This window comes from Vanellus vanellus (assembly GCF_965231255.1).
Source record: "Vanellus vanellus genome assembly, chromosome: 1".
NCBI lineage: Eukaryota > Metazoa > Chordata > Aves > Charadriiformes > Charadriidae > Vanellus > Vanellus vanellus.
In genome coordinates this window covers 45,309,109-45,335,352 of record NC_138905.1, presented here as the reverse complement: position 1 = coordinate 45,335,352, position 26,244 = coordinate 45,309,109, and the positions used below count along the sequence as shown (strand labels likewise).

Genomic DNA, 26,244 nt, shown 5'->3' with positions numbered 1-26,244 from the left:
ATTTTTCCTGAATAATTTCTCCAGCAATTAGTCACCAGTAAGTATTTTGCAGTCTCGAGCATGTCTTTTCTTGCAACTGCATTTTTCCTTGAACATATATTAATGACAAATATTGTAAGAAGAAATCCCATTTCAACCATGCAGAGCACTCAGGGATTTCCATGAGATTGTTATTGTGACCATAAAGCTGCAGTACGCATCTCTGTTTGTCTTCCTACATTATTTCATGGGATGTGGTTAGAGAGCTGTGAGCAGAGCTGATGCTCCACCCCGTTTCACTTTAGTGTACTCTATCAAAGTTTTTGCCAAGTGGGGAAACTCTAGGAAGTGTGTTAGAGTGTAATGCCGGTTCTGTTGAGTTCTCTGTGATTACATGAAAAAACGAAGAAGTAAATTTTATTTAAAATTGTGTCGTCTTGGAATACGTGACATGAAGAAGAATGGCAAAATTTGGCCAATAGGCCAAATAAGCCTATGTTTTATATATCTTGCATATAACGTCTTTGCAAACTGTAGAGCTTATTAAAGTGCTGGTTTCACAGCTCTGAAGTTTAAAATCCAATACTTTTCATGGATCACATAAATGTAGCTCAGAACCAAGGACGATGCTGTAGTCACTTCCGCTTACTTTAGTTGTAAGTTAGGTAGCTGGTATAGTGTAACCATGCTAGCTATTCAGTGACAGCTGCAAGACTACCTAAGCAGCCGAATACTGCTTAATTAATTTTGCCTTTGTTGAGCTTTGTGCCAGCACACACGCTGTCAGGAGGGCTCAAGTTAGCTGACTTCAGACTACCTTAAGTCTGACTACCTGAGTTATGGTCACTGCATGTCCGTGTATACTAAGTAAAAGATGAGCCCCATGAATCAACTACTCTTTCTGAACTGCAAAAAAAAAAAAAAAAGTCAAAACTGATTCTCCTTTCTTTTGTACGACCTCAATGAAAGTGGCTTCTCTGAGATTAATGGGGTTACAATCATATGAAAGAGGTGAGTTGAGCCTGATATTTTACATGTTTTTTAAAGGAAAGTGGTATGGGATAACTGGAAACAATGACTGCTTCACTGTGGGTAAAATATAAGACCAAGTATTTACATGTGGAGACAAAACAGAACAAATATATTCTGGATTTGGATGTGATTTCCCCCCCCCCCCCCCCCCCCCCCCAAGTTTAAAATATGCATGTTGCAATTCTGCATTCAATTTATTATACTTTTCCTCATAATAAATGTGGGTTGGGATTCTGCTGAAGAAGGATGTAGAATGAGATCCTTCTGTGGTGTCAGTTTTTAAAACGAGTTGTTTTTCTTTCTTTATATATGGGCTAGTGAATGTCTTTTGCTACTTTTCCATGCCCAAACTAGTTCATAAGGAGTGAACTTCCAAAAGTTTGGACTATACAGTGAACTCAGATAAGTACCCGTAAATTTACCTGAATCATTTTAACTTTTCTTTGGCTTTGTCTTCACTGTGTTCTGCCCATTGGGTGAGCAACTGGAGGGTTAGTCAGCCTGTGGCAGACTAACCTGGAACAGCATGATCCCATGCACTGTGCTGTCCTGCCTGGCCGTCACACTGGTACCCGTCTGGTCATGACAAGTAGCACAGCTCTCGGCATGTATCCCAAGGTGTAGGTTGCCATGATTCATTAAGCCGCCTTGTACTCACTTTCACGGTATTGGTATGTTTGCCTGCCCTGGGGAAGAGGCAGTTGGTTGTAGAAAGAACCTCCCTCCAACATTAATTAAACATTTCTTTATCCTGTAAGTTGTTTATTTTCCTCAGAAGGGACGGACATTGGAACATTTAGAACCTTCAGATGGTTTTTGCATGTGTTCAAGGAGGGGTCTAGCTGAGACAACCAGCATCCACCTACTTCCATTCCTACTAGTGGTCACTCTTCCTCTTGGGTGCTTGTGCAGTAGAGGTACCATGTCACTTCTCTGATCACAGGACAGCAGTCAGCATTTTACTCCATCATTCCTGTATGCAGGTCACCAGAAATACCAACAGTGCTTTTTAGCTGCATTAGAGAAGCACTGACGTGGAGAAGAGGAAACCATAATCATAATAAACTACATTTAGCATAGTAACACGTTCATCTTATTTTAAAAGTGATAAAAAATGACTTGAAACTTGGAGGCAAGTGGGACACAAAGCTTGTTTTGTGACAATGTGGGGATCTGGTAGGGAAGAATTTACAAGACAGTGAAAGGAGAAGGTCTGCAGTGGAAAGGATGCAGAGGGGAAAGAAGTTCTCCAGCAAGAAGTGGATGTGGTTAAGACAAACCTTTCTGAGAACAAAGGAGAGAGAGAGAGATGACGTGTTATCTGAAAAAGGAAGTTGATAAATATTCTTGGGGGGGAGGGAGGGGTGCGGGGGAAGAGAGAGAAAATCTTCTATGCAGAGGAAAACCTAATACAACTTTACATTGAAAACACATTACTGTCTTCTCAAACCACCCCTCTTCTTGTGCTTCCCTTTGCACAGAAGATTTTGTCCTGATAGGAGGAAGAAATGAAAGAAGCAAGTTTGACAGAGGTAAATGGAAGGAGTCGCTTACTAAACCTACGAGGTGTAGAAGGTAGTGGGGCAATGAAGGAGGGGCAAGAATATGTGGGTATCTACTGACTGAAAGGTTGGGCTTCAGAAAAAGGGGTGATTTAAGCCAACGTATTTTGTAACATTTGTAACGGGTTAGAAATGAGTACATGAATGAGTAGCTGATAATTTCATGAGCTGTTGTGAGTCAGTCACCATGATCAGTTATTTTCACCTTCAATTGCATAGTTTAATTCCATAATACATTCTTTCCTCTTGAATAACTCATTCATTCAAAGGATAGCCAAAGGAATGCGTGCCATAAGAAGCCAGTAGGAAATCTGGAGACAGCAGGTGTTCAGAAGTCAAGGTCTCAAAACTGGGGAAATTAGCTTGCACCTTTAGAAAAGTTTAGATTTGTTCCTGCAGATCAGCATGAGGAAGAAGAATGATAGCACCTGTACTGTACAGGTGCTTTCTGCATCTGAAATTGGATTTATTTTTTTTTTCAACTAAGATGTAAGGGCCCAGAAAATGTGCAGTGCCAACAGTAACAGATGATGTGAAAGCAACATTTTTTTTGTGGGCGCATTAGCAGCAGGAGCAGCAGCAGAGTTTTAACAGGGTTAGAGAGCAATAATACAAGCTGCTTTGCTATTCTCTCAAAGCAAAATTTTCCTGTCTGTTACTGGCTTATACTGGCTATCTCTTTGCTATTTCATAGCATATAGAGTGCAAAGTGAGCATTAAGACTCATGCTGGTGTCTCACAGGGGTCAGACATTGTTAGTTTTTGTCCATATATTTTTAATCCACTCCAAGATGCAGTTTCACAAATCTATTTATAACTGAATGTGCTGGCTAAATGCTTTAAATGCGAGTTGCTGAATACCGCACCATGTGTCTTACTAATCCTCCTGTACAGAGTACTAGCGAACAGGCACGCAAGTCGTATATTAAAAAGAAGAATGTAGGGTAAGGTCTGCCAAGCAAGTAGTCACACAAGCTCCGCTTCAGAAAGTTTTTAACTCAACTCTTCGCAAAGCAAGTCAGAAGAAATCCAACTTCTGTTATGAACCTCAGAGTCCACAGTTGTCCTTTCTGTTTCATGCGTATCTGAAATTCTGCTATGGGAACATGACTAACAGCGGTGTCCCAGCCTCTGCCGCATGTCTCAAACCATGAGGCAGAGATGGAGATATTCAATGTTTTTATGGTAGGCTCCCAAGTCTCTCAAGGAGCCTATTCCAGTTGGAATGTCTGGGGCTAACGCACATGGACAACAAAAAACCTGTAGCCACCACAGGTGTATCAATCCTAACAGTATCGCCTGGGGAAGTCTGTGCAGGAGGCTTTTGCAAATCCACTAGGGAATAGCTGAATTGCTAGGTCTTTTTGTTGGGAAGGGTCTCTTTGAGACCTAGGTTGGGGCCTTCCTCGATGTAAAGAGCAATGAGAGGTGTTGAAACCCTCATTTTGGGAATGTGTTCTAGCTAGGCACACCAGGAGATGGAGGGGTTACTCTTTCCTACTGCAGCTCTTTGTCTACAGGTGGGTTTCTGCAAGTGAGAGAAAGAGGGAATACATATATGTGCTTGTGTCTCCCTGGGCCTTACGGAGGACATCCTTTGGATTCATATCCCTGCTGCAGGGGCTGCCCATGCATTTGGCACATAAGAACCAGTGGTTAAAAACCCTAAATAGCATTAGAGCCCAGGGTAGGTACTAAGGCTGCATACCTGTGTTTGTCCTCTGCCGGACAAGCAGTTGAGCCTAATTGTTTAATGTCTCAGTTATAAAAGAATTGGGTTCTTTTACAGTAATAGAGACTAACACTTTAGGAACAAACAAATGAAATGCACGTAGATCAAGGAAACATAAAATATTCAAATGCATTTTAAGTGCTTAGAATAATGACATTTATTTTGATTCTGAGGCATAGTGAATTTTAATTCATTTTAAAGGCTTTTTATCCTATCAAAGAGATGTAAAAGGAGATGAATGGGGAGATCGGCTCTGTTTGCTTTTATGCTGGAAAACAAAGCACAGGCACTCTGAGCCACATTCAAGAAGATCTTTTAAGAAGGATGTACCTATCAACATTTTAGTATTCTTAGTGGAAAAACTGAAAATTACCATGCAAAAAGATTTATATATATCTTAAACATATACCTTACTGAATTATTAAAGCAATAGGAAGTTTTGAAATAACAGAATTAGATTGCTATAAGAATCTTAAGAGAACAACGTGTTCTTTCAAGAATGTTTTTTACAGAAGAATTCAGATAACATACATAATTCTGACAATAATTTTATTCCTCCTCCTCTTCCAAATAATAGTTAGGCCTAATACCACAATTATTTTATGCGTTGAAAAGACCGTTTCCTGCTAAGGAATAAGGTATGGCATGATTTGGACTGAAAACCTATTTTTCAGTTTGAAAAATAAACATAAATGACCTAGCTAGCTAAACCAGCTTCTCAAGGGCAGATTAGGACGGACAGCACTACATATCAGAAGACTTAAATGAGATCCCCTTTGAACCTAGAAGTATTAGTTTGGTTATTGCATTAACCTGCAATTAAGCATATAGAAGCCATGCAGCTTAAGTAACTTGCTTTTAAAGTTTGCAGTCAGTAATGAAGCTTCTAAGTAGTTTAATTTTGTAGGATGATACCCCCAACAGGTTCTGCATCCCCTTCAATGACAATGGTTTCAAAAGAGGTAGAATTACTTAAGCCTTCTCCATCATCAGCTTGGGGCTTTGATTATTTCAAATCTTCTCCTGACCCTTGGAGATACATTAGAGAAGGCCTTGAACCAATAGTGCAGCCAGGACTCAAAAAGGTGAAAAGGCTGTCTTCTACAGAGGAGAATAAAGTTTGATCACTTTGTAGAAGGGACAGCATGATCTGGTTTTCTGCAATCACAGGGACTTAACTTTTTCAACCCTATCTTTCTATTTATCCAATTCAGCACTTGGGTGCTGAAACAAACTAATACGTAAAACTGAAAGATAAGGTAAAGAAAATCTTAAAGGGATCATCACTGGTCCAAGTCATAATAAATAGACAAAATAGTTTCAGATAATGAATAAGTTCAAATGCATCACAGTATACCTGCTTCATGATCAGAAACAATAACTGCCCTTATTACATGAGCTTATTTACAAAGTATACTGACTTTCCCTTAGATCTTTCAAGAATCTGAGTTTGGTGAATATGCTTACTCTGAAAAGAATAGAGTGAGCTTCAAATTTAAGCATTATTCTTGTATTTATAAAAAACAGGATTTTCTCATATGGATGTCTTCATATCAAAAGCTGTAGCTTATGTTTATATACCTCTAGATCACAGTCTTGTTTTCTGTCTGATCTTTTGGTCCTGATAATACTACTGAGGTTAAGTTATGGGTATTTTTAAGTTATGATGTACATCTGGAATTAGTTTGGTATCTATTCCTAATTATTCTGATAAAACATTAGTCGACAACAGTATGAAAAGCAGTCTTACTAAAAAAAAATACAGTTGTAAGATTAGTATTTCTTGTACATATTAAAGTTTGCTCATTGAAAGATGGAGTTCAGGATCTCTTTTTGAGAGAGGGTAAATCTGACGGTGAAATAGCATTTGACAAGCACAAGCTCACAACTCGAAGTCATCAGTAGCACTGTCTATACACCGTATGCACATTCCTGTTTCCATAGCAACAAATCCAATATAGCATTTCCCTTTCTTTAAGGGGCTTTTTTTTTCATTTTGAATGGTAACATAGACTTGTTTGATATGACAATAACATGAATATTCATGTTTTGCAACAAATGACCTAATTAAGGTCAACTTCTGTCAGAAGTAGTAATGAATCTTTGGGTGGATTACAATTTCTATACTCAGTAATGACTTTTCATTCCTATTAATGAAATTTTATTTATAGGTTCTTCTTTTATCTGATGACCTTGATCTTCCAAAGAGATCCACCAGGGTGGGTCCTTTCAAAGGGATGAAAACTGTATTGTTTATTTGGATGAAAGGCCTTATGTAGTGTATTCTAAAATGGAATACTAAAGCTTGAGCCTTGTCTCTTTTGACGTTATTTCTGTTTTCTAGAAATCAGGGAATGTACCATAACATTGCACAGTCCTGTAACTGACCGATCCATTAATTTAGTATTTATGCATTGTTTTCATTTCTAGAAAATTATAGAAGAATTGTGAAGGACTTTCTGACATTGGCATCTCAGAGTCCTGTTGTGGTGTTTAGTTTGCCATAATTCCAAACAAACCATTAGATTAGATAGTATTGCTTTGAATCCACTCTGTAGTAATATGTCATCAGCCAGCCATCACTAACCTTGAACCTCCATGTGTAGGTTGATAGCTTTTTTTAGCATTCCATTATTTTCAGTTTCTCCACGTCAACTGCATCATATTCACCAAGTATCAGTGTAGATTATTCCACCTAAAAACCTGTCAGTTAAAAGTATTAAATTTTCAGTCACACTTTTCTTTTAAGCATTCTGTGCTGTGTTCTGTTCAGTGTCAGTGTCTTTAGTTCTGATTTTTCAATTTTGTCCCTCTCCTTTTCCTTGACTTGTTAGTCTGATCCAACCTCTTCTACCTCATCTGATGATTATCAATATGTTATGGAAGCTAAACTACAAGAAATGATCTCCATACGTAGGAAGGTAGTCCTACTGGACTTTACTTTCTATTGCTAAATAGAATCCATCTGATTTGTTTTCATTTTCTTTAACTTATTTTATTTTTTTTTTTATTGATAATCAACCATCGTGCAGTTCAGTGCTTCAGGAGCTTACAATTTTACGATGGCAGGTTTGTGTTCAAACCATGCACAGTCTGCATGTTACATTTGGCTGATTTCATTGCTCATAAATAACTCCAATGTTTTGCTGATGCTTGGATGTAACAGGCCTTTGTAGCTGACACATTTCAAGCAATGCTGTTCAGCTGCCTGTTTAAATAAAGTTTCTTTTTGGAAAACTAAGTTTGCAGTTAGTAGTAGCTTGCTTTATGTTTTGTTTAAATTTTACTGAGATAAAGACTTACAAAGCCACTTCAATTACAGAAAGAGTCTTTCTATTTTTTTACAGGCAGAAGAAAGACATGGAAACATTGAGGAACGTATGAGACACTTAGAAGCTCAACTCGAAGAGAAGAATCAGGAACTCCAAAGAGTATGTGTATTGCAGACAACTTCTGTGCATTTTTCTTCTTGTAATTTGTCATTATAGCACTACATTATGCACTCCAGCACACAAATCTGTCTACTGGTAAATGTTTTCTTTATAGCAGTGATGGCAGCATCTTCCCACTTCACTTAACCGTCTTAGTATTCTCGTTTACATCTAGTTGCAGCTTTTAAAGTATTCTGCTGATGGTAAAAATTAATGTGCATTAATCAATAACAGTTACTACATTTCCTGTGGAATTTCTTTAAATGGCTATGGTTACCGTATTTTTTTTATTATTTTTTAACGATACAAGCCTGTACTGGTTAATTTTGGACCCTACCAATCTGTCTTTTCTATTCTACATTAAAGGCAAGGCAAAGAGAAAAAATGAATGAGGAGCACAACAAAAGATTATCAGATACTGTAGACAGACTTTTGACGGAATCCAATGAGCGTCTGCAGCTACACTTAAAAGAGAGAATGGCAGCGCTTGAAGAAAAGGTACAGTGCAAAGGGTGGTGTAAAGTTCAGCTTAATAAAGGTTCTCCTGTGTGAAAACTGTTCTACCTTTATTGGGATGGAGGCATCATGCTGATTTTGTATTACCAAATATTACCACAGATATGATCTAACTTATACATTCAACACTTAGTTCAAGACAGCACTCAAGAATCATTCCAGAACTCCTGCGAACTGGGTATGCTGAATATTATAACTCCCTGTTTTATCAGCAGGGAGTCTGTTGAAGAGCTTGTAAAGGACCAGTGCGTCACACGGTATGTGGCAGCAAGAGAAAGTGGACAAGAGCTGCGGAATAGCTATGTTTCGGTTGTGCTGTCATTCCCATATTTTAACCTGATTTTACCTCACTTCCTCTGGGAAGTGTGAAATGCTGTCACCACAGGAGGAGGAGCATCTGCCCTTGGAGAGGGAATGTTGTTTCTGGGTTTTCTATGATGTGAGACAATGGCCCTGCAAAATTCAAATCACATGACCTTTATATTCATCCTTCTTAACGGCTCCCTCTTCTACTTATTCACCTTCAGTTTGATCTGAGGGGAATCCTCCAGTGTCTTTCAGAAGGACATTTCAGAACCTCCCAGACGATGTACCTCTGGTTTATATCACTGAAACAAAATGTCACGCAAAACAAGAAATAGGCCTGACAAAAGACAAACCTGGGACAAACAGTTGTGTAAGAGTGTGACAGTTTCTCGTTTCAAGGAAAATGCAAAGTTTTTGCTGGTTTTGATAGAACATGGTTCTACATGTTTAGATTCTTTCCAGTGTTTTAGTTTCAGTATATACTCAAACTGAAGCATTAAAGGATTTTAATTTTAAAGTCTAGCGAATATGAACTTTTCTGGCTTGTACATGGAGGCTATATGTATATAGCGATAGCTGATATTTAATATATCTCTAATTTATTTCTCTTTTTTTTTCCTTTTTATTTCTAGAATGTTTTGATTCAAGAATCTGAAAGTTTCAGGAAAAATCTAGAAGAGTCTTTACATGACAAGGTACTATAAAATGCTGTGATTTTATCTGATTTTTATCAAAAGTTATATATTTATTATTTTCAAATATGTAATTTCAAATATATATCATATATTAATTATCCAGCTGGCATGTAAAATCTTCCTGGCATCAATGATAATTCTTTTAATCATTTGAGGGTCTCTAACCTGAGCGAAGTTTATGGTTGAAATCTTAGCCTCGGGAATTCAATACTAAAATTCATATTTCTTTCACTGGCTCTGGAATTTTTGTTCTATCACTTTTAATTCTGAAAAAGTCTTGTTTAAGAGAGATGTATGCATAACTGGTTACACTTTCATAGTGCAGAATGTAATTGCTTGATTTGATGTAACTCTTCTTAACAGGTGCAGTGGCATTATGCTAAATATAGCTGAAAGTGGCCTTTCTTAGTTCATTGGAAATTAACCCTTAATACTGTTTAGTGAATCAGACAAATTAATTATAAGTATTTATTCCAATCCCAAATGTTAGGATTTTGTTTTGAAGTATGCTTGCCTCGAGTGCAGTAGGATACACAAATGTATCTGCTTTCAGATTCACAGAAGTATTTTTGTAATGTATCAAATCCATTAAAAAGAGATTGTATAGAATTTAAAAAACAGCTCCATTCCATACTAATATAGTTATATCATACGACATCCAAAATCAAGAACTTTAAGAACAATACCAAAAGATCTGTTCAAATAAATTGTTTTCCTCTACATTCACATAACCCTGTAGAAAGATAGAGTGATTAAAGTCCCCAAAAGGAGCTTGTAGGGCATTTTAAATAAATTTCTGTACTGTACTACTACAGTATGTATATAAGGTGATTCAGCTGTTGCAAAATTAGGATCACATTTCACCATTAAGTTAGATGACAAAAAGGACATTTCTAAAGCTGTATCAATTGAAACAAAAGTTTATATCATTTTGCTACTTTTGATTCTTTTTCAGTCTCTTTTCTGGCTTGAATGTACATATCAGCTCTTGACAAAGATGAAGAATCTGTTATAAAATATCCATTTGTATTGAAACTATTTTTGCAAAGATGCTTTTATTTATTATATTTATTGATTCTTGCTTAAGGGTGGGAAGTGAAATGAATAGAACACATCCGCTACGGCTCTGTGCAATTGGAGATGAGTTCTCTTCACACACAACCACATATGTCTGACTCCAGAGCTTCCAAGTTCCCACTTTGAATGGTTTATTTGTTCCACTTTGATGAAGAAACTGATGAAGTAATTTCAGTAGATGGAAGTAACACCAGATATTAACAACCTCTAAATAACTAGCAAATAATACAAGTAACCACCAAGTCATCTCAGTAATTCTATTCAACCAAGAAATAGTGTAAAAATACTGTAATAAAAATGACTGAATCTGATAGTAATTAAGTGCAGAACGTTTTCCTTCCTAGCATTTTGGAATCCTGAACATTTTAAATTCTAGGAACAGCAGTATTACTTCTTCATCCCATGTTCTCTCAATTTGTTTTAAAGTTCTTTAATTTCATTTCATTTAATTAATAGACTAGTGTTATTTTTACAATTTGTGAACAGCTGTTTTTTCTATAGTGGTTGCTGTCAATAGTCTTTTTGTTAGTTGGTTCCAAAAATCCAATTTTTGTGGCACGCTGTCATTTTTCACCATCAGCACCTCGTACCGGAGATTCATCAATTTCCAAGGGCGAGCTGTAAAGCTGCAGTTCAACAAGACACCTAAAATGTGGCTATCTCTAACTCAGTGTCTGTATTAGTAAATAAAAAAGCCAGGACACAATCTCTGTCTCTAAAGGGCAAATGGGATGATGCACACTGAGCTATGTCTGGCACAGAGGGTGCAATTAGTGCCCAAATGAGTGCTGGTTGTTCTTTTCCTCACCCTAGCTGTATAGGAAGAAAAAAAAATAAGTTTCAAGTACAAACCTGTCCTGTCATCACTTCCAGCTAGTGGAAAACAGTAGAATGCTATAAAAACTCCTCTTGATGCTTATGTCTTATTACCAATGAGATTTGAATGAGTTCACTGCCTTTTATTATAGTCAGTGCTACATTCAGTGTATCTTATCTTGTTTAGCTTTACAAGAGCAATATCTCATGAAGTAAATGTATTTTGTATCACAAGTAAGTATATTTTACTATTCTCATTTCCAGGAAAGACTTGCTGAAGAAATTGAGAAACTGAGATCTGAACTGGATCAAATGAAATTGAGGGCTGGTTCTTTAATCGAACCCACATTGTCAAGGTAATATTTGATGATAAAAGTGTCCTTACCTTAAGTTGAAATAGAACATAAGTGTCAAGCCTTTACAACAAGGATGTATTCAGACCACACATAAAAATATCTTGTATTTCTTTAAAAACATAAAATCTGTTCAATGATTATTACTGTTGCTTTTCACTTTTTTCATAGGTAAATGGGGCCTTATAGCAGTGAGTATACACTGAAATATTACTGAGATTAAGGAAAGCCTTTTAAATTGTGGAATGTTTTCAAAAGGATATCCAAATACCTATTTTTTTCCCAGTAGGGCTTAATAATAAAATTGAAACCATTGTCTTTAATGCTGAAGCTGGTCAGCGTAATTATGATCATATTAATTTATTCTATCAAGTACATTTCACAATTTTTTTTTTATTAGCAAGAAATAAGTCAGCTTTGCTTAGTGTGTAAAGATCTCTGACCACCACAGATCTTCAGCTAAAGATGAAAGCAGTATTCTGAGAGAGCTAAAAATACCATAACCGGACATTAAACATTATGACTCTCTGTGATGGAAAAGTGATATGGGAACAATAGGGAGACAGGTATCATAGAAGTAGCTACCAACAGCTGAAATGAACTGATAATTCATTTCAAGAATCCCTCAAAACAAGTATCCCTCAAAATAAAATTGTTACTTTATTGATAACTGCATGCCATATCCTGTTTTCATAACAAGCAACATGTTAACTTTTGAAACCTGCGAGGCAAAGCTCATGGGTCGCGACTGAATTCAGAGCACTGTAATACTCTGAAGTAATTCTTGTTGGAAACCTTTTTTGCTTGCATCAGGTATTGTCTGCCCATTGTTTCCTCAGGCATCTTGCTCAGTACATGGCCATGATTTCTCCTTCGACCTTTTATTATCTCTTGGAATAATATTTTTCTATATATGGAGAAGTGTAAATCACAGAAATTCAAAATGTGATGCTTGGAACTGTTTAAATTTTTGCTCCTTTGAGAGTGTAAGTGTTACTACAGGCACACACAACACTGTTATTGAGAGTGCTTGCGAGAAAATAGACCGTTAAACTGCTGCAAGAGACAGCAGAGATGGTTTTGGAACAGACATCCTTGGTGAAATGCAGCCCTTCTTGCTGGGTAGAGGAGTATCGTTAACTCTTGCTCTCTAAACAGGAGTCTGATTAGCCCTTGTCAAAGGGCTGTTTGAACTTGGTAAGCTGTCTAAATGTCTTGAGAATTCAGCAGGTTCCTCTAAAGCAGTATATTTCCCCTTCCATGACCTCACCTCGCGAAGCTACCACCCCTCTCAGCAAGAGGGAACTATCAGCATTAAATACTTATTATTCTCAGCCCATATTCAGTTCTGTATTTGCAGAAGTTTGTTCTTTCAGCAGAATAATGAAGCTGGTCAGCAGATAGGTATTTGCTGCCAGAGACTGGAACATGGGCTGTTTCTTTTTTCCCGCCAACTTGCTGCACAGGTACCAAGGATTATCAATTATCAGAGCACAGTTCTGTTACAGCAAATACAGGACAAACACAGAAAATTTAAAAAAAAAAAAAAAATCATTGCCCTGAATGGTTTACTGTATAACAGAAGAGAAACATACAAAAACCCAAAAGATTATTGTCTGGTGCTACAGATGGAGGGGCTTAGGATATTTGTAGGCCAACTGTTGTCAAGTTTTCTTATTGGTATAATGAAAAAAATAAATTTTAGAGAATTTATTAAAAGGTAAAATCCTATATTTTTTTTTCTAATATTATGGATGTTCCTACCAGGCATGATGGGAAGTGTAAGAGAATATAAACTAATGGTTGCTCAGAAAAGGACATGCATGACAACGGTATGAGCTCTGAATGTATGCTCTACCTAAAACCTAAAGTCTAAAACATTATTCAGCACCTGTGACATTTTTATATATCTGATTTGATTACTATGGCACATACTTATGTTTCAGGAATCCTGGTACCTCCTTTTTTATTTTTTTTTTCTTACAGTATCTATTTTTTAAAAAATAAACTGTATTAATGCTTGAAATCCTTCCATTATTATTTTAGATTTGTCACAGTACTTATAATACCAGACACTAATTATGTTTCTTCATTCCACTCTGTCAAAGTAGCTTGTAGTAGGGGCTTTTGTGTTTTTCCATGATCTTTTTTCATTTCCCATTTATCAATAAACAATAACCACAGTTGTAATATTTTATTTTTCACTTTTACTTTATTCAAGTGATGTATAAAATTTGAGACCAATACTTCAGTCTTGCAAGTATGAGTATGCTTTAATTCAAATTAAGTTCTTCTCAAGGAAAAGTGAATCTCTGTGTTTAGAAACAAACACAGAACTAGAGCTCAGGAAAACAGTCACGCTTACAGCCTGCAGTTTTCAGCATAGATATACGTGGTTTTCTGGAGTCTTTCTTTCGTTTTGGATAGCAGACATTCTCTTAGCTTTTTTATGTCTAGTATTAAAGCTATCATTTTCTTGAACAGCATAAAAACACAGAGAGGTGTTTAAGAACAAAACTTATTCCTGTTCTGTTTCCTGTAACTGATTGTTAACATTGCTGTGAACCCTGTAAATTGTCTGTAGGTGACTGTAAGCATTTTACCCAAGTACAAAAACAAACCATAACGTAAATACAATATTAAACTCTCATCTTATGCTCTTAGAGATAGTGAAATGTCAAACATTTTTTAGGAGTTGCTATAAACAAATACATATTTAGTTGTCTTATCAGTACATGTTACATTTTGTTTTTCTACTATAATAATGCTATTCGTGTAGTTTTATGTGGAGATTGCTTATGTTTTAAGAACTAGAAATTGTTCAGGTCTCCACTGCTGTGGCTGAACGCTCAGATGGTTCACGGAGACTTTGCTCTTCTGACTCGGTGGCACAGCCTGTGGGCAGGGTGCTTCTACTGCAGCACGCAGGGAACTTTTACTGCTGCTGTTTGACCAAGGACGGAAAGGCCAGGGACCTTTGTCTGCAGCCAAGAAAAGATATGCTGAAGTTATCATGTATATGTCGCCCCCCAAGCTCCCAAGACTTACCAGGTTTACAGGATAAAAAAAAAAGGGGGATTAAAACTCTCAAAAGCATCATCAAATAAAGATGAATCATTCATAACCGATGTTATATATCACAAGGCAGTTCACTAATACATTCATAACGCGGGGCACAGACTTAGAGGAGGCATGAGTTATAGATATCCTTATTCATGAACATGTAATGTGCTTGCAGTAACCTCAGGCATATTTATTCAGGAAAGTAATGGAAGAAAAATATACAGGACAGTACATTCAGTAGCCAGTTCTGTTAATTATCTTGTCCTGAAATCTGCTTGCTTTTTCATATTGAAGTTTTATACGGGTTTTATACGGGTTTTTTTCTTCCTTAATTTCCTCATAGTATGATTTCAAGTTTTCACTTTTAAATGACTTTTTGTGATGTTTTTGTCATTTACTCTGTGATACATAGTAACTTTTTTGTTTAAAGGAAAAAAATCTGTGTTCCTAGAATAAAGGTCATTGGATTGTTGTTGTTAGTATTATTGCTATTACTCTCTCAATCTATATCTGTGTCTCTTTTTACAGGCCTCACCTTGACACGTCAGCAGAGCTGAGGTATTCTGTGGGCTCACTGGTTGATAGCCAGTCTGATTATCGGTCAACTAAAGTGATAAGGCGACCGAGAAGAGGCAGGATGGGCGTACGCAGAGATGAACCAAAGGTTGATCCCCAATTTCTTCTCATATGTTCCCTGCTAAAAGAGTATATTTCAGGCTGTTAAGCTTACAGTTTGTGTATTTTCAGAAAAAAACAACAACAACAAACCAACAACTCACCAAACAAAAAGAACCCAAACCCAAATAGCAGGGTTTTTTCTGTACACACTCAGACAAGAGTACTGTTTTACTAAAATGAAGGCAGAAATTGTTGAAGTTCAGACATCAAAGTTTAAGCATACTTGACTGTTTGTCTTTTCTAGGTATCTTTTTGTGTAAATTTTCCTGATGGTTAATTTTACACAGCATTAGAAACTGTGTGAAAATACATTACATCATCTGCATTGCAAGTAACGGAGAATTAACCATTGAATAATTTATTCTTAAATGTTAGTTGCTTTCCTTTCCCATTTTATAGACGTTCAACTTTGTAGTTTTTTTCCATGGAATAAGCCAAGTACATCCTAATTCCTGCTCAGGTAAAATCACTTGGGGATCACGAGTGGAATAGGACCCAGCAGATTGGCGTTTTGAGCAGCCATCCATTTGAAAGCGACACTGAAATGTCCGACATCGATGATGATGATAGAGAAACACTTTTCAGTTCCATGGACCTCCTGTCACCAAGCGGCCATTCCGATGCCCAGACTCTGGCCATGATGCTTCAGGAGCAGCTAGATGCAATCAATAAAGAAATCAGGTATGTAGCCTGAACTGCCTGTGATGCACTTATGATTACAGGTTCAAGCTTTCTCCAGTGCATGAGCTCATAACGATTAGGTGCCTGCTTTTAATATGAGAGTACTGATTGTGTGAAGATAACAATGGCATCTTCATTTCCTAGCCATAGAAATTTCTTTCAGAAAATGTTCCGAGTGAAGAACTGCTGGCCAGTTAAAGAGGAGTATGTTAGAGAAGGCTACCACGTGGCAGATTTGACAGAACACTATTCATAATCCTCTTTTCAAAGGCTTTTTCACTGTTCTGCTTGACTCCTCTTGCTCACTAATGACCTCCTATCGGAAACGTTTTATTTCAGTGCTCTTCATGCTTTCTTCTGATAATTATTCCTATGATATTCCTATCTCATATAAGCCATGTTTTCTAAAATGCGGGTTTGATTTTCTATGGGGGCATAGAATGGGATTTTTCGTGCTCCAGTTGGGTTATAATGCTTGGAAATAAGTGGTGAATTCTTTATCTTAATAATTTATATGCGAATTTAATGGAGTGATAGAGAATCCAATGATGTATTTCAATTAAGTGAGTTTTATAAATGAAACCATATTTTAGGCTTAAAGCATTCTTACATGTTTTTCAGGAAGGGTAGCTTTAAAAACTTGGTGTATGAAAACCATCCTGTCATTAGCAACTGTTTCTGTAGAAGGAGATGGAGGAGATTACTGAACGTATTAGTGACTTTCTGGTAATGCTATAGGTAGAAATACTGTGGTTAGAAATATAATCAAAACCAGATTACCCTTTGCCAGATCTCAGTTATTCTCTGAGCAAGGTAACTTTTAAAGGGAGAACTCTATTGGAATATATTGAATCTGAAAAACTTTTCTGTTCACAGGGAAGACTTATTACAGCTGTCAGGATAGTCAAAGAGAAATTTTGTTGTTGGGAGGGTAAATGTCCTTAAAACACTGTACGTAAAAGAGAGAAACTTATCTATATTTTCTATTATTACAAAGAAGTCAGCACTGGGGCCAGTTCAGGAAGCTGTAGATGCAACAAATGTATTTGTTTTAAAAAACATTGGCATTTTGACAATTTAACAAGTAATTACGTAGTACAGTAAAAGGTTTTCACAAGAAATTGTACCCGCGGGTGACATAGTGGGATATCCTTTGTGCCATCCTGAATCAGATCACTGTTTTACTTAACACAGGATCTTGACTTAAATGTTAGATAGAGTTTTATCTCAAAAAGGAAGCAAGGGTGCACATTGTATATAGCCATTTTTGCTGGAGGTCCAATGAGAGTAGTTTATTTCCCTTACTGCTGAACTTATACTGAAGTGTAGGCTTTCACTAACATTGCTGTCATTATTTAAGAACCAGGTAACTAATTTTGTATTCTTTTGCTTATATTTTTCAGTATAAATGGTTATAAAACGTACTGCATTTCCCATTTTCTTGGTTTGTTTTTTTTTTCCTTGACAAACAATATAAGAGTTTATCAAATGACTGGAGATATAAAAAGAGATTAAAAATGTATTTTGCCTTAGATTTGTTTTATTATACAAGATGATTCAGAATTTAGATTACAAAAATGAAAAGGATTGTTATAACTCCTTTCAAATTATTATTTGCCTTTAAGTTCCTCACATGCCTCATTTCAGAAAGAGCTGTAGACATTTTATAGGAATTTTGAAATGGATATTAAGGAAGAAGATTTATCACAGCACCTGAATTTGTAGGTTTCCATTTTCTATGTATTATGGTTTCATTTATTGTACTTGCTCACTCATAAAAGCCTGGTTCACAGTTTCAGCCTCCCCAAACTTCCTATTCTCTCATTTAACTTTGACCCTTCATAATTTTTTCTCCTCTTCACAAAAGAAGCTCCTTCTAACATGAGTTTATGGGCAAAGAACTTATAAACAAATGTTTTATTTTAAACACATTTTATCATTCTAGGTATAATCACAATTAAAAACCTGAACTAAAGAAGCCGGTGGAAGCATCCTTTTGAGGCTACATATGGTTAAGAAGCTTATATTTTTTGTTAACAAGAGAGCTATTTTATTGAAATTCACTTAAAAACTCAATGCTTTAGAAACAACTGTCATTTTTTCATCAATTTGTAGGGATGAAACGGACAAATTGTTTGGCATGTTCTCTTGTTTTATTAATATGGATTATCTTAGCAATTCCCTTCTTAAAGGCCCAATTTCATTTGACTTTAAATTTGTGTTCATGCTTTAGCAACAGAAAATCAGATGATGTTGACTTAAGATTGGAATTAGTTTCCTATGGTAAACCATATCATTAACTCCCCCTCCCCTATACTGTCTCCTTTGCAAAGGAACCAGTCTTCCTGAAATGTCAGATGTCAAGTCTTGCTGTTCGGCAGATTTTTCAAACAGATTTTGAGGATGGAGGAATTAAGAGAAAGAACTTTATAATTCTGGTGATGAAAAAAAATACCCTTTTCAATATTATTTTGGAGTTGATCTATGATATTCATCGTTGTTTGCTTTTACTTTCAAATTTCCTTTGAAAGGAAACGGGGTTTACTTTTGCTTTTGAGGTATGCAGAGAGATATAGAATGACTTTCTTCTTTTATTTAATCAGATTAATCCAAGAAGAGAAAGAGTCGACAGAACTGCGTGCTGAAGAGATAGAGAACAGAGTGGCCAGCGTGAGTCTGGAAGGCTTAAATCTAGCCAGAGTCCACCAAGGTACATCCATTACTGGCTCAGTGACTGCATCGTCACTTGCAAGCTCATCTCCTCCCAGTGGACACTCAACTCCTAAACTCACCCCTCGCAGTCCAGCCAGGGAGATGGACAGAATGGGAGTTATGACACTGGTAAGAAACTTTGTGATGCCAATTTTAGGTGTGATATATCTAGTATACTTCATCTTTTCACTGTATGAATGGCTCATCTCTCTAATTCTTTATTCACCTCTTCATCACACTTAGAGATAGCAAATTCTCTCGAATGTAGACATTTGGGTGGTTTGGGGTTTTGTTATTGTCGTTTTGAGCATTGCATGATCCACCAGGGACATAATGATCTGAGGATCGAGGACCTTCAGCATACAGGCAGTAGAATTAATAAGAAACAGAACAGATCATTGGAATTACTGTAATCAATTTATATGTGAAAAAACGTTTACTAATGAAAAGCTCTGAAGTGATACAGTTATTACACAGTAGTCTGCAGAACCATTGGTGAGTCTAAACCTCCAGTAAATGTCTAGAAGACATTAAAACCTTCTACTACTTCATATATGTGATCATTTGGATATACTTCTCTATTTGGTATACTCTTTTATACTTGCAGCATTTTGTATATATTCTTCACGACAGTATATCAATCGCTTGAAGTAAGTGCTTTGTTTTCAAACAATTCATTTAACTGATATATTTCAGCATTACAAGCAGCACACATAAATAGATACCAAGCTATCAAATTCTCATGCAAAGCATTTCTAACATTACTGTTCCTTTGAAGACAGTCTGAAATGTCTGGTTTGATTTGAAAAGGGATTTTCAAAAAATTTAACTTTGGTCCTAGACAAAATAAACAGTGCAAGGGTCAAGTACATGAAGGTCGTATGTGTTAACATATTCAAGATGTATAATTATGATTTGATAGGAGTGCAGATGCAGGGTGCAGTGTTCAGCATGGACAACAAACCAGTTTGCAGCCTGGGTGGATTCATCCCCCCAAGCATTAGGGAAGAATCAAAGCAGCCCACTCTGCTGATCTCTACATACAGGGAGGAGAAAAGGATGTGGGTAACCCCATTTTTTATTTGCTATTTCCCTGATAATCTGAATGTCGCCAATGTCCCCTTGTGGCCCATTCCTGGGAAGCAGCAACACTAGTTCCCTGTGGAGCCTCCTGGCAGAGGGAAAATGATCTTTGATCTCAGACAGCAGAAGTTAACTCTCTGAGCCAAGAAAGTTGCTAAGAACAGCTGGGAGTGGAACTCAGGTGTTCATTCTGCTCAGCTGGGAGTGGGGACTTTACCATCATCTAGCTTGAGTACTCCCTTTTTCTGGGACTGACAACTACTCAATATCCACTTCCAGACCTCCCAGTTTCGGATGGTGTTTGCTGCCTTCTTGGGAACTAAAGACGGAGCTTTCTTATCACAAGAGGAGGTCAGGGCTGGCAGTTGTTGCCAGACTGTGGCACTGATTCTTTGCTGCCCTCAGTTCCCACTGCAGAACAGCAGAAATGAAAACGTTGGTGGCACAGACCATTGTGGAGGAGGTGGGTGTGCAGGCTGCCATGGTGCCACCCACTTCACCAGAGCAGCACCTCCCAAATATGCATTTAGGCTCCATTTCTCCAGCTGTTTAAACTAAGCATCTGGCTACAGATAAACGGCAATGGTTAAACTGAATTTCCAGCAGACACTGCGCTGCCTGGTTGCCTTGATTTGGACACAGTGGCTTTGGGTCAGTAGGTTCATCAGATTCAAATACAAAATGACAGCATAGCCTCTGCACTTCAGGTTGCCATGGCCTCACTGGCATCCAGCTATTGCTGTGCTAAAGCTCAGATGGATGTGTCTGTATGAGTTGCAATTGAACTCTTGACATATCATAAGCTCTAGAAGTAGCGCCTTGCTGCACACTCAGCAGCACAACCCACAACTTTGCTCATCTTCACCAACCACTTCAGGACACCTCTGCCCCGCACTGTTTCAGCATGAGTTCAGTGTTGAATACCTCCTTCTCCTTACTGGCTGAGGACAGACACAACAGGCTATTGGTCACCATCTGAGTGGAAACTTCGAGTTGGGAAGAGCTCTGTAGATGTCTGGTCTCTAGACCCCAAATTGCCAAATGATCCTGCAGGGTTTGTCTGGAGGAGCAGTACTGCAGGAGATTCCACAGCCCAGGTCCATGCAGTAAATAAATTCTGCAGAGTTTCTTCACCTTTGCTTGAATGAATGAGACATCTACCAAAAATAAAAATGAAAAGAGAGTTGAACAAGACATGTTCTAGTAGCCTTCTACTACCAAATAATGCTGCAGTACAGAAGAAGTGTGAATTTGTATCCATTGACTGAAAATACCAGTCACATTAAGGTGGGATAACTGGAGAGAAATACCCCTTTTTCAGGCGTGGTATTTGTTGATGATATTTTGTGTTTATACTTGGCAAGACACAAATACAATTGTAATACTAGACAAAACTAAAAAAAACTCTCTGTGTTGAGGGTAGTAGAAGGATTTATATGAAACTCCAAAAATATAAAGTGCTAACATAAGCTTGCAGTGTTCTATTCTTTGCTAAGCTTATGAGAATGAAAAGGATTGTAACTTTAGGAATATACTTTTTTTCCCAGAATGGCATATTTAGAATAAAATAGAATAGTTCAGTTAGAAGGGACCTACAATGATCATCTAGTCCAACTGCCTGACCACTTCAGAGCTGTCCAAAAGTTAAAGCATGTTATTAAGGGCATTGTCCAAATGCCTTTTAAACACTGACAGGCTTGGGGCATTGACCACCTCTCTAGGAAGCCTGTTCAGATTCATAAGATAACCCCTTTCTGAGGGCTTATATTATGTTATGATACCAGGTGTATAATTAGTACATACTGTCAATAGCATTAAATGAATGAAATCTCTACTTCCCACTTCTGAATGTGAGAAGAATGAATGTGTGGCATTTTGTTATGCTCAAATAAGATTTATTAATCTTCTTTTTTATTGTTGTTTTTGCTGCTTTTGTTACTAATCTAAGCCAAGTGACCTAAGGAAACATCGGAGAAAGGTATGATACTGGAGTTTTTTAAAGTTTGGGAGAACACATTTATCACAAACCTCTTATAATTAGATAACTGGGTTCCTTGCAGCCACTGCATCTCCTCTGCTTTTTTTCATTTGATTCCTGAACATCATAATTTTAATCCTATCTATCTGGAAAGTCTTGCAAAAGTCACAGCTAAGCCATAGAATCAAGGCCAACCAGTGATACCTTGGAGTAGGAGCCCCTACAGCCCAAACCTAAAGGAATGCATGTAACAAAGTGTGGACACAAAAGAATTACCTTCAAATGTATTTTGGCCATTCTTGTTGCTGGAGGAACCAGAGTCAGATTGCTCAAAACCTTCTGGAGCAATATAAAGTTGTTTACAGAATTGGCACTGAATACGGCGTTTATCTTTACGTGAGAAGAGATGGTACTTAGGATAAACCATTATTTGCTGTGACAAAACTGCTTTTTGTCCATGTTTATTTGCAAGCATTCTGACCATTCTGTTAACAACCTATGGAGAGAGTGGTTCTGTTTCTGTCTGTATTTGCCTTCTCCCTTACTTCCCTGAGAAACTTTGTTTACATGAATAATCCTGTTCAATGCAAGAGGCCCACTCATGTATAAGGTTAATTTCATGTTTAGACCTTTACTGGATCAACCTGTTTGGCATAAAAGGAATCAATTTCTTCACCAAGTGTAACCTCTTTCCTTTAAAATACATACATGCCATGTTTAGGCAATTGAGCTTTCCTAATAGTCTCTTTCAAAAATAAGAATCTTTAAAATTCGCTCAAAAAATTGCCCTTGAATCCATACATGCTTCAGTTCACTTGACAAATTCATGCAACATGTGTTGAAAGTTTCTTGAAAAGCTAATCTGCTCTCAATGGAGTCTGTCTCTCCCAGATTGCAGTAGTTGAAGAAGATGGGCGTGAAGATAAAGCCACAATCAAATGTGAAACTTCTCCTCCTCCAACACCCAGAGCTATCAGAATGACTCATACCCTTCCTTCTTCATACCACAATGATGCCAGAAGGTAAAATGTTTGTAACTTGAATTGGTACTTCCCTGTTTTACCACGTGTTATTCTTTCCAAATAATGTTGTTGTTTATATTCCAAAATTAACCTGTTTTCTTCATGTTTCTGAATCATTTAAGGAAGAAGATGTGATTGTTTCACTTGTGGGGAGATTATTACTGAATTGTAACCCATTAATTTGTTTGCAGAGCTGCTCAGAAGAAAATAAAAAAATACCTGTTTGACGTTATCTATTCCATTTCTTTATTTTTATTTTGTAGCAGTTTGCCTGCTTCATTGGAGCCAGAAAGCATTGGTCTTGGCAGTGTCAACAGCAGCCAGGACTCCCTGCACAAAGCTCCCAAGAAGAAAGGAATTAAGTCTTCAATAGGACGTTTGTTCGGTAAAAAAGAGAAGGCTCGACTTGGACAGCTCAGTAAGGAAATAGTGGTAACAAGCCAAGATCACCATTTCACAGTCATTTTTCCATTTTTCTTTTTGCTTCTTTTCAGTTTTCCAATTTGCGTATTTTTCTCTTTAGTCTGTCAGAACCTTCCCATTAAACTTCATTGCTGTCAGCAATTATGTTTGTCAGGAGTTTGCTATGGCTATAACACAAATGAAAGGAGACTTCTGGTGCAAATTACTGGAGTCATCCTCTTTCACTGAACCTACTGCCTCAGTACTCTCTTGAATTAGAAGTAAAAGTACTGACAGCGTATTCTCAAATAACCGAAATAACAAGAAGGTGAGAAAGTAGTAAGTAAGAGACCACTATAAGGAGTGTAACTATGTGACATGGAAGGTCCTTGCAAGTAAGCGTAGCTGCTTTACAGATTTCGGTGTGCCAATAGACGTCTGCTAGTGCCTGTCACTGATGTCCTCACCGTACTCTATGCCGCTCACAGCAATGCTTTGTTTTCTTACTACTTCTGCCCTCTTCCCTTCACAAGACCTTAGTCAAATTAATTACTGGCAAAAATTTTCCTCTGTGATGTTGCGTAGGATATGTCTATACCACATGCAAAAATAAAAAAAAACCAGTCACAGCATAGCTTTATTTAACTACCTTAGGTAGCATAAGCAATGGAAGGTGAAGTGACACTTTTAAACCCAGGCTCATAGTCCACATGCCCAGATGAGCAAATACATCCTTAGCTGCAGTCCGTATTCCTAGGCTACCTAATTTAGCTAGATTAAGATTAGTATCTTTACACATGCCAACACAAGCATCAAATTGGTATGATGTGTCAGGAAAATAGAAACACTAGCTTTTTCCTCGTCCCGAAGATGTCGCATAATACTGCAAGTACGAATTTGTGAGGTGCTAAATTTTTACTGCCATGGTGACCACGTAACACCTGTAAAAGAATTTTAAGAGTTTGCAGTAACTGTAAAAGTTTAAGCATTATGTAAGCCTGAAATTAAAAAACTAAATTAATCTTAAAACATGTCCTTGTCACAACTAACAAACCTATCACTAAAATCGTATGGAATAAAATAAGGTAATATTAAGGTCAAAGTATCAGAGTAAAATCAAATAACTGAATATTCTCCATTTATACTCCAGCATTTCTCCTCTTTGCCTGTGAGAATCTTGTGTTCTTGAAAAAAATAACTAATTTCTAACTGCAATTTAAATTCCCTTTTTATTCCCACTATGGGAAGATTAAAACTGATTTATTGAGTCTTTTTCATAGTTTCATGTATTTCAGAATCTATTAAATGAGTCTCTCAAATACACCTGCGTGTCACCATCTGCACTGATGGAAAATTTTATAACTTTAGACTGTGTTATTAATTCACATTTACATTCCATAAACCCAATTTTATTGATATTGATGGATTATGCATAATAATCTATGATTTCACAGTAACTCAGGAACATAGAGGACAAAGATGTAATAAATGTGTTGGTCTTCCCTGCAGTTCCTTGTAATGTTGAACAAAAATAAAATAACTTTAAAGATTGTCTCAGGAGCAACGTAATTTGGCAATAGATTATTTTTTTTTAATAATACTCAACATGATTAATAAAATATACATATAATTGGATAAAGCCCATTTGTAATTCCGAACACCAGCTCATGAAATAGCTAAAATATATTATTGCAGTATAATGCACATTTTAATTAAGCAAATTAGGTTTACAAGTATGTATAAAATTATCAGTGACCAAAAAGTATGAGAAAAACGTTTTTAGAAATTGAGACGACGTTGAGCAGCTGAATTATAGAGTAGTTTTTCTCACCTTAATTTTTAAGATACCAAACAAAAAAAAAATTGAGTGGCAGTTTCCATTCAATGGCAGTACTTTAAAGACAAATCAAAATTTAAAAAATAACAATCGTGGTAGTACTTGAATCAATTCCATGGCAGGTACACTATCTGTGCAGCTATATAATTAATATTTCTATTTATAGTAAGGTACTGTAGCACAGAAATTTAGATAGTAAATCCTATCATTACTGCACTGCACTGAAGTGTATTTGTATGGCTTTCATAACCTAAACTTATAATGCAAAATCAATAATGTCATTTAATTTCTTGCTTAAATTAAACATTCTAATTTGATATAGATAAATACTTCCTATGTTTTTGCATATGGAAAGTTCCTTTTCTTCAACAGCACATCAAATACTACAGACGTAATAAATGTAACTCTGAGGCTCAGAAACATTAGTTTTCTTACATGTATATTTGCACACACACACAATTCCACTTAAAGGAGCACTTTAAAAGTTCATGTCAATGCAGAGGATATTAAGGATCCCAGCGATATTATACACTGTAAGTACACATAATACTTCTGTAACTAATTCTATAATATCTCTAAAATCACATGTAATATATACTCACATTTAAGAAGCAATATTGGAACCTCCAAAGTTTTATCACTAACTTCAAGAGAGCCAGGCTGTCACTCAGATTGCCTTGCTCTGTGTTCCATGCAAAACTCTGAAATTATTAGTTTTCAACTGCCAACTTGCCAGAGTTCCATTATTTTATAATTTCCTACTTTCACCATCTCTGCTAAACCATTTGCATTATTGTTCAAAGGCAAATTCATGCCTCAGAGGATCTTTCTTAGAATCAAGATTCAAGATTTCTAGATTCTTCAAGATTTCTTTTAATTATTGGAGAAGGGAAAAGGAATGTTGCAGGGAGCACGAGTGCCTTTTAGCTAGTTAGTTGATTTAAAACTTAACCAGTCTTCTCTCACTTGGGGTATACCACACTAGACAAATATTCTTCCCATGTTACATTTTGGGTATCATGGCCGTCTGCATGCCTAAGATACTGAGAGGCACAATCACCACGTGTGTGATACAGTGTACCCGGGTTATTCCAAGTGCCTGATGTGTTTGTCTAGCGGTGAAGTCCATTGTGCCAAGAACACTTTCCAATCTGTGATAGTCTCTCATTGCACTGCACTCATGCCATCCCTACCGTACGTACTGCCAGCTCCTCTCTCACAAAGGTGCGATATAATGCTACAGTGGTTTGCTAAATTTAAAACTTACTCCGGAGTCAGCAAGAAAAAAT

General features: G+C 36.8%; 1 protein-coding gene across 4 annotated transcripts in view; it reads left to right on the top strand.

The window, feature by feature from the left end:
- PPFIA2 (PTPRF interacting protein alpha 2) overlaps positions 1-26,244 on the top strand; it is a gene marked incomplete at its 5' end in the record, with an annotated part of 340,138 nt that overhangs the window by 279,608 nt on the left and 34,286 nt on the right. For 3 of the 4 annotated variants that reach the window (XM_082485262.1, XM_082485264.1, XM_082485263.1), the window contains 10 exons: positions 7,653-7,736; positions 8,103-8,234; positions 9,191-9,253; positions 11,411-11,502; positions 15,091-15,226; positions 15,701-15,921; positions 18,525-18,762; positions 21,665-21,694; positions 22,586-22,716; positions 22,980-23,134. In XM_082485262.1, the coding sequence (XP_082341388.1) occupies positions 7,653-7,736; positions 8,103-8,234; positions 9,191-9,253; positions 11,411-11,502; positions 15,091-15,226; positions 15,701-15,921; positions 18,525-18,762; positions 21,665-21,694; positions 22,586-22,716; positions 22,980-23,134 (1,282 nt within the window). Of the gene's footprint in view, positions 1-7,139; positions 7,227-7,652; positions 7,737-8,102; positions 8,235-9,190; positions 9,254-11,410; positions 11,503-15,090; positions 15,227-15,700; positions 15,922-18,524; positions 18,763-21,664; positions 21,695-22,585; positions 22,717-22,979; positions 23,135-26,244 lie in introns of all 4 variants that reach the window. The other variant, XM_082485261.1, reaches the window with a different exon arrangement.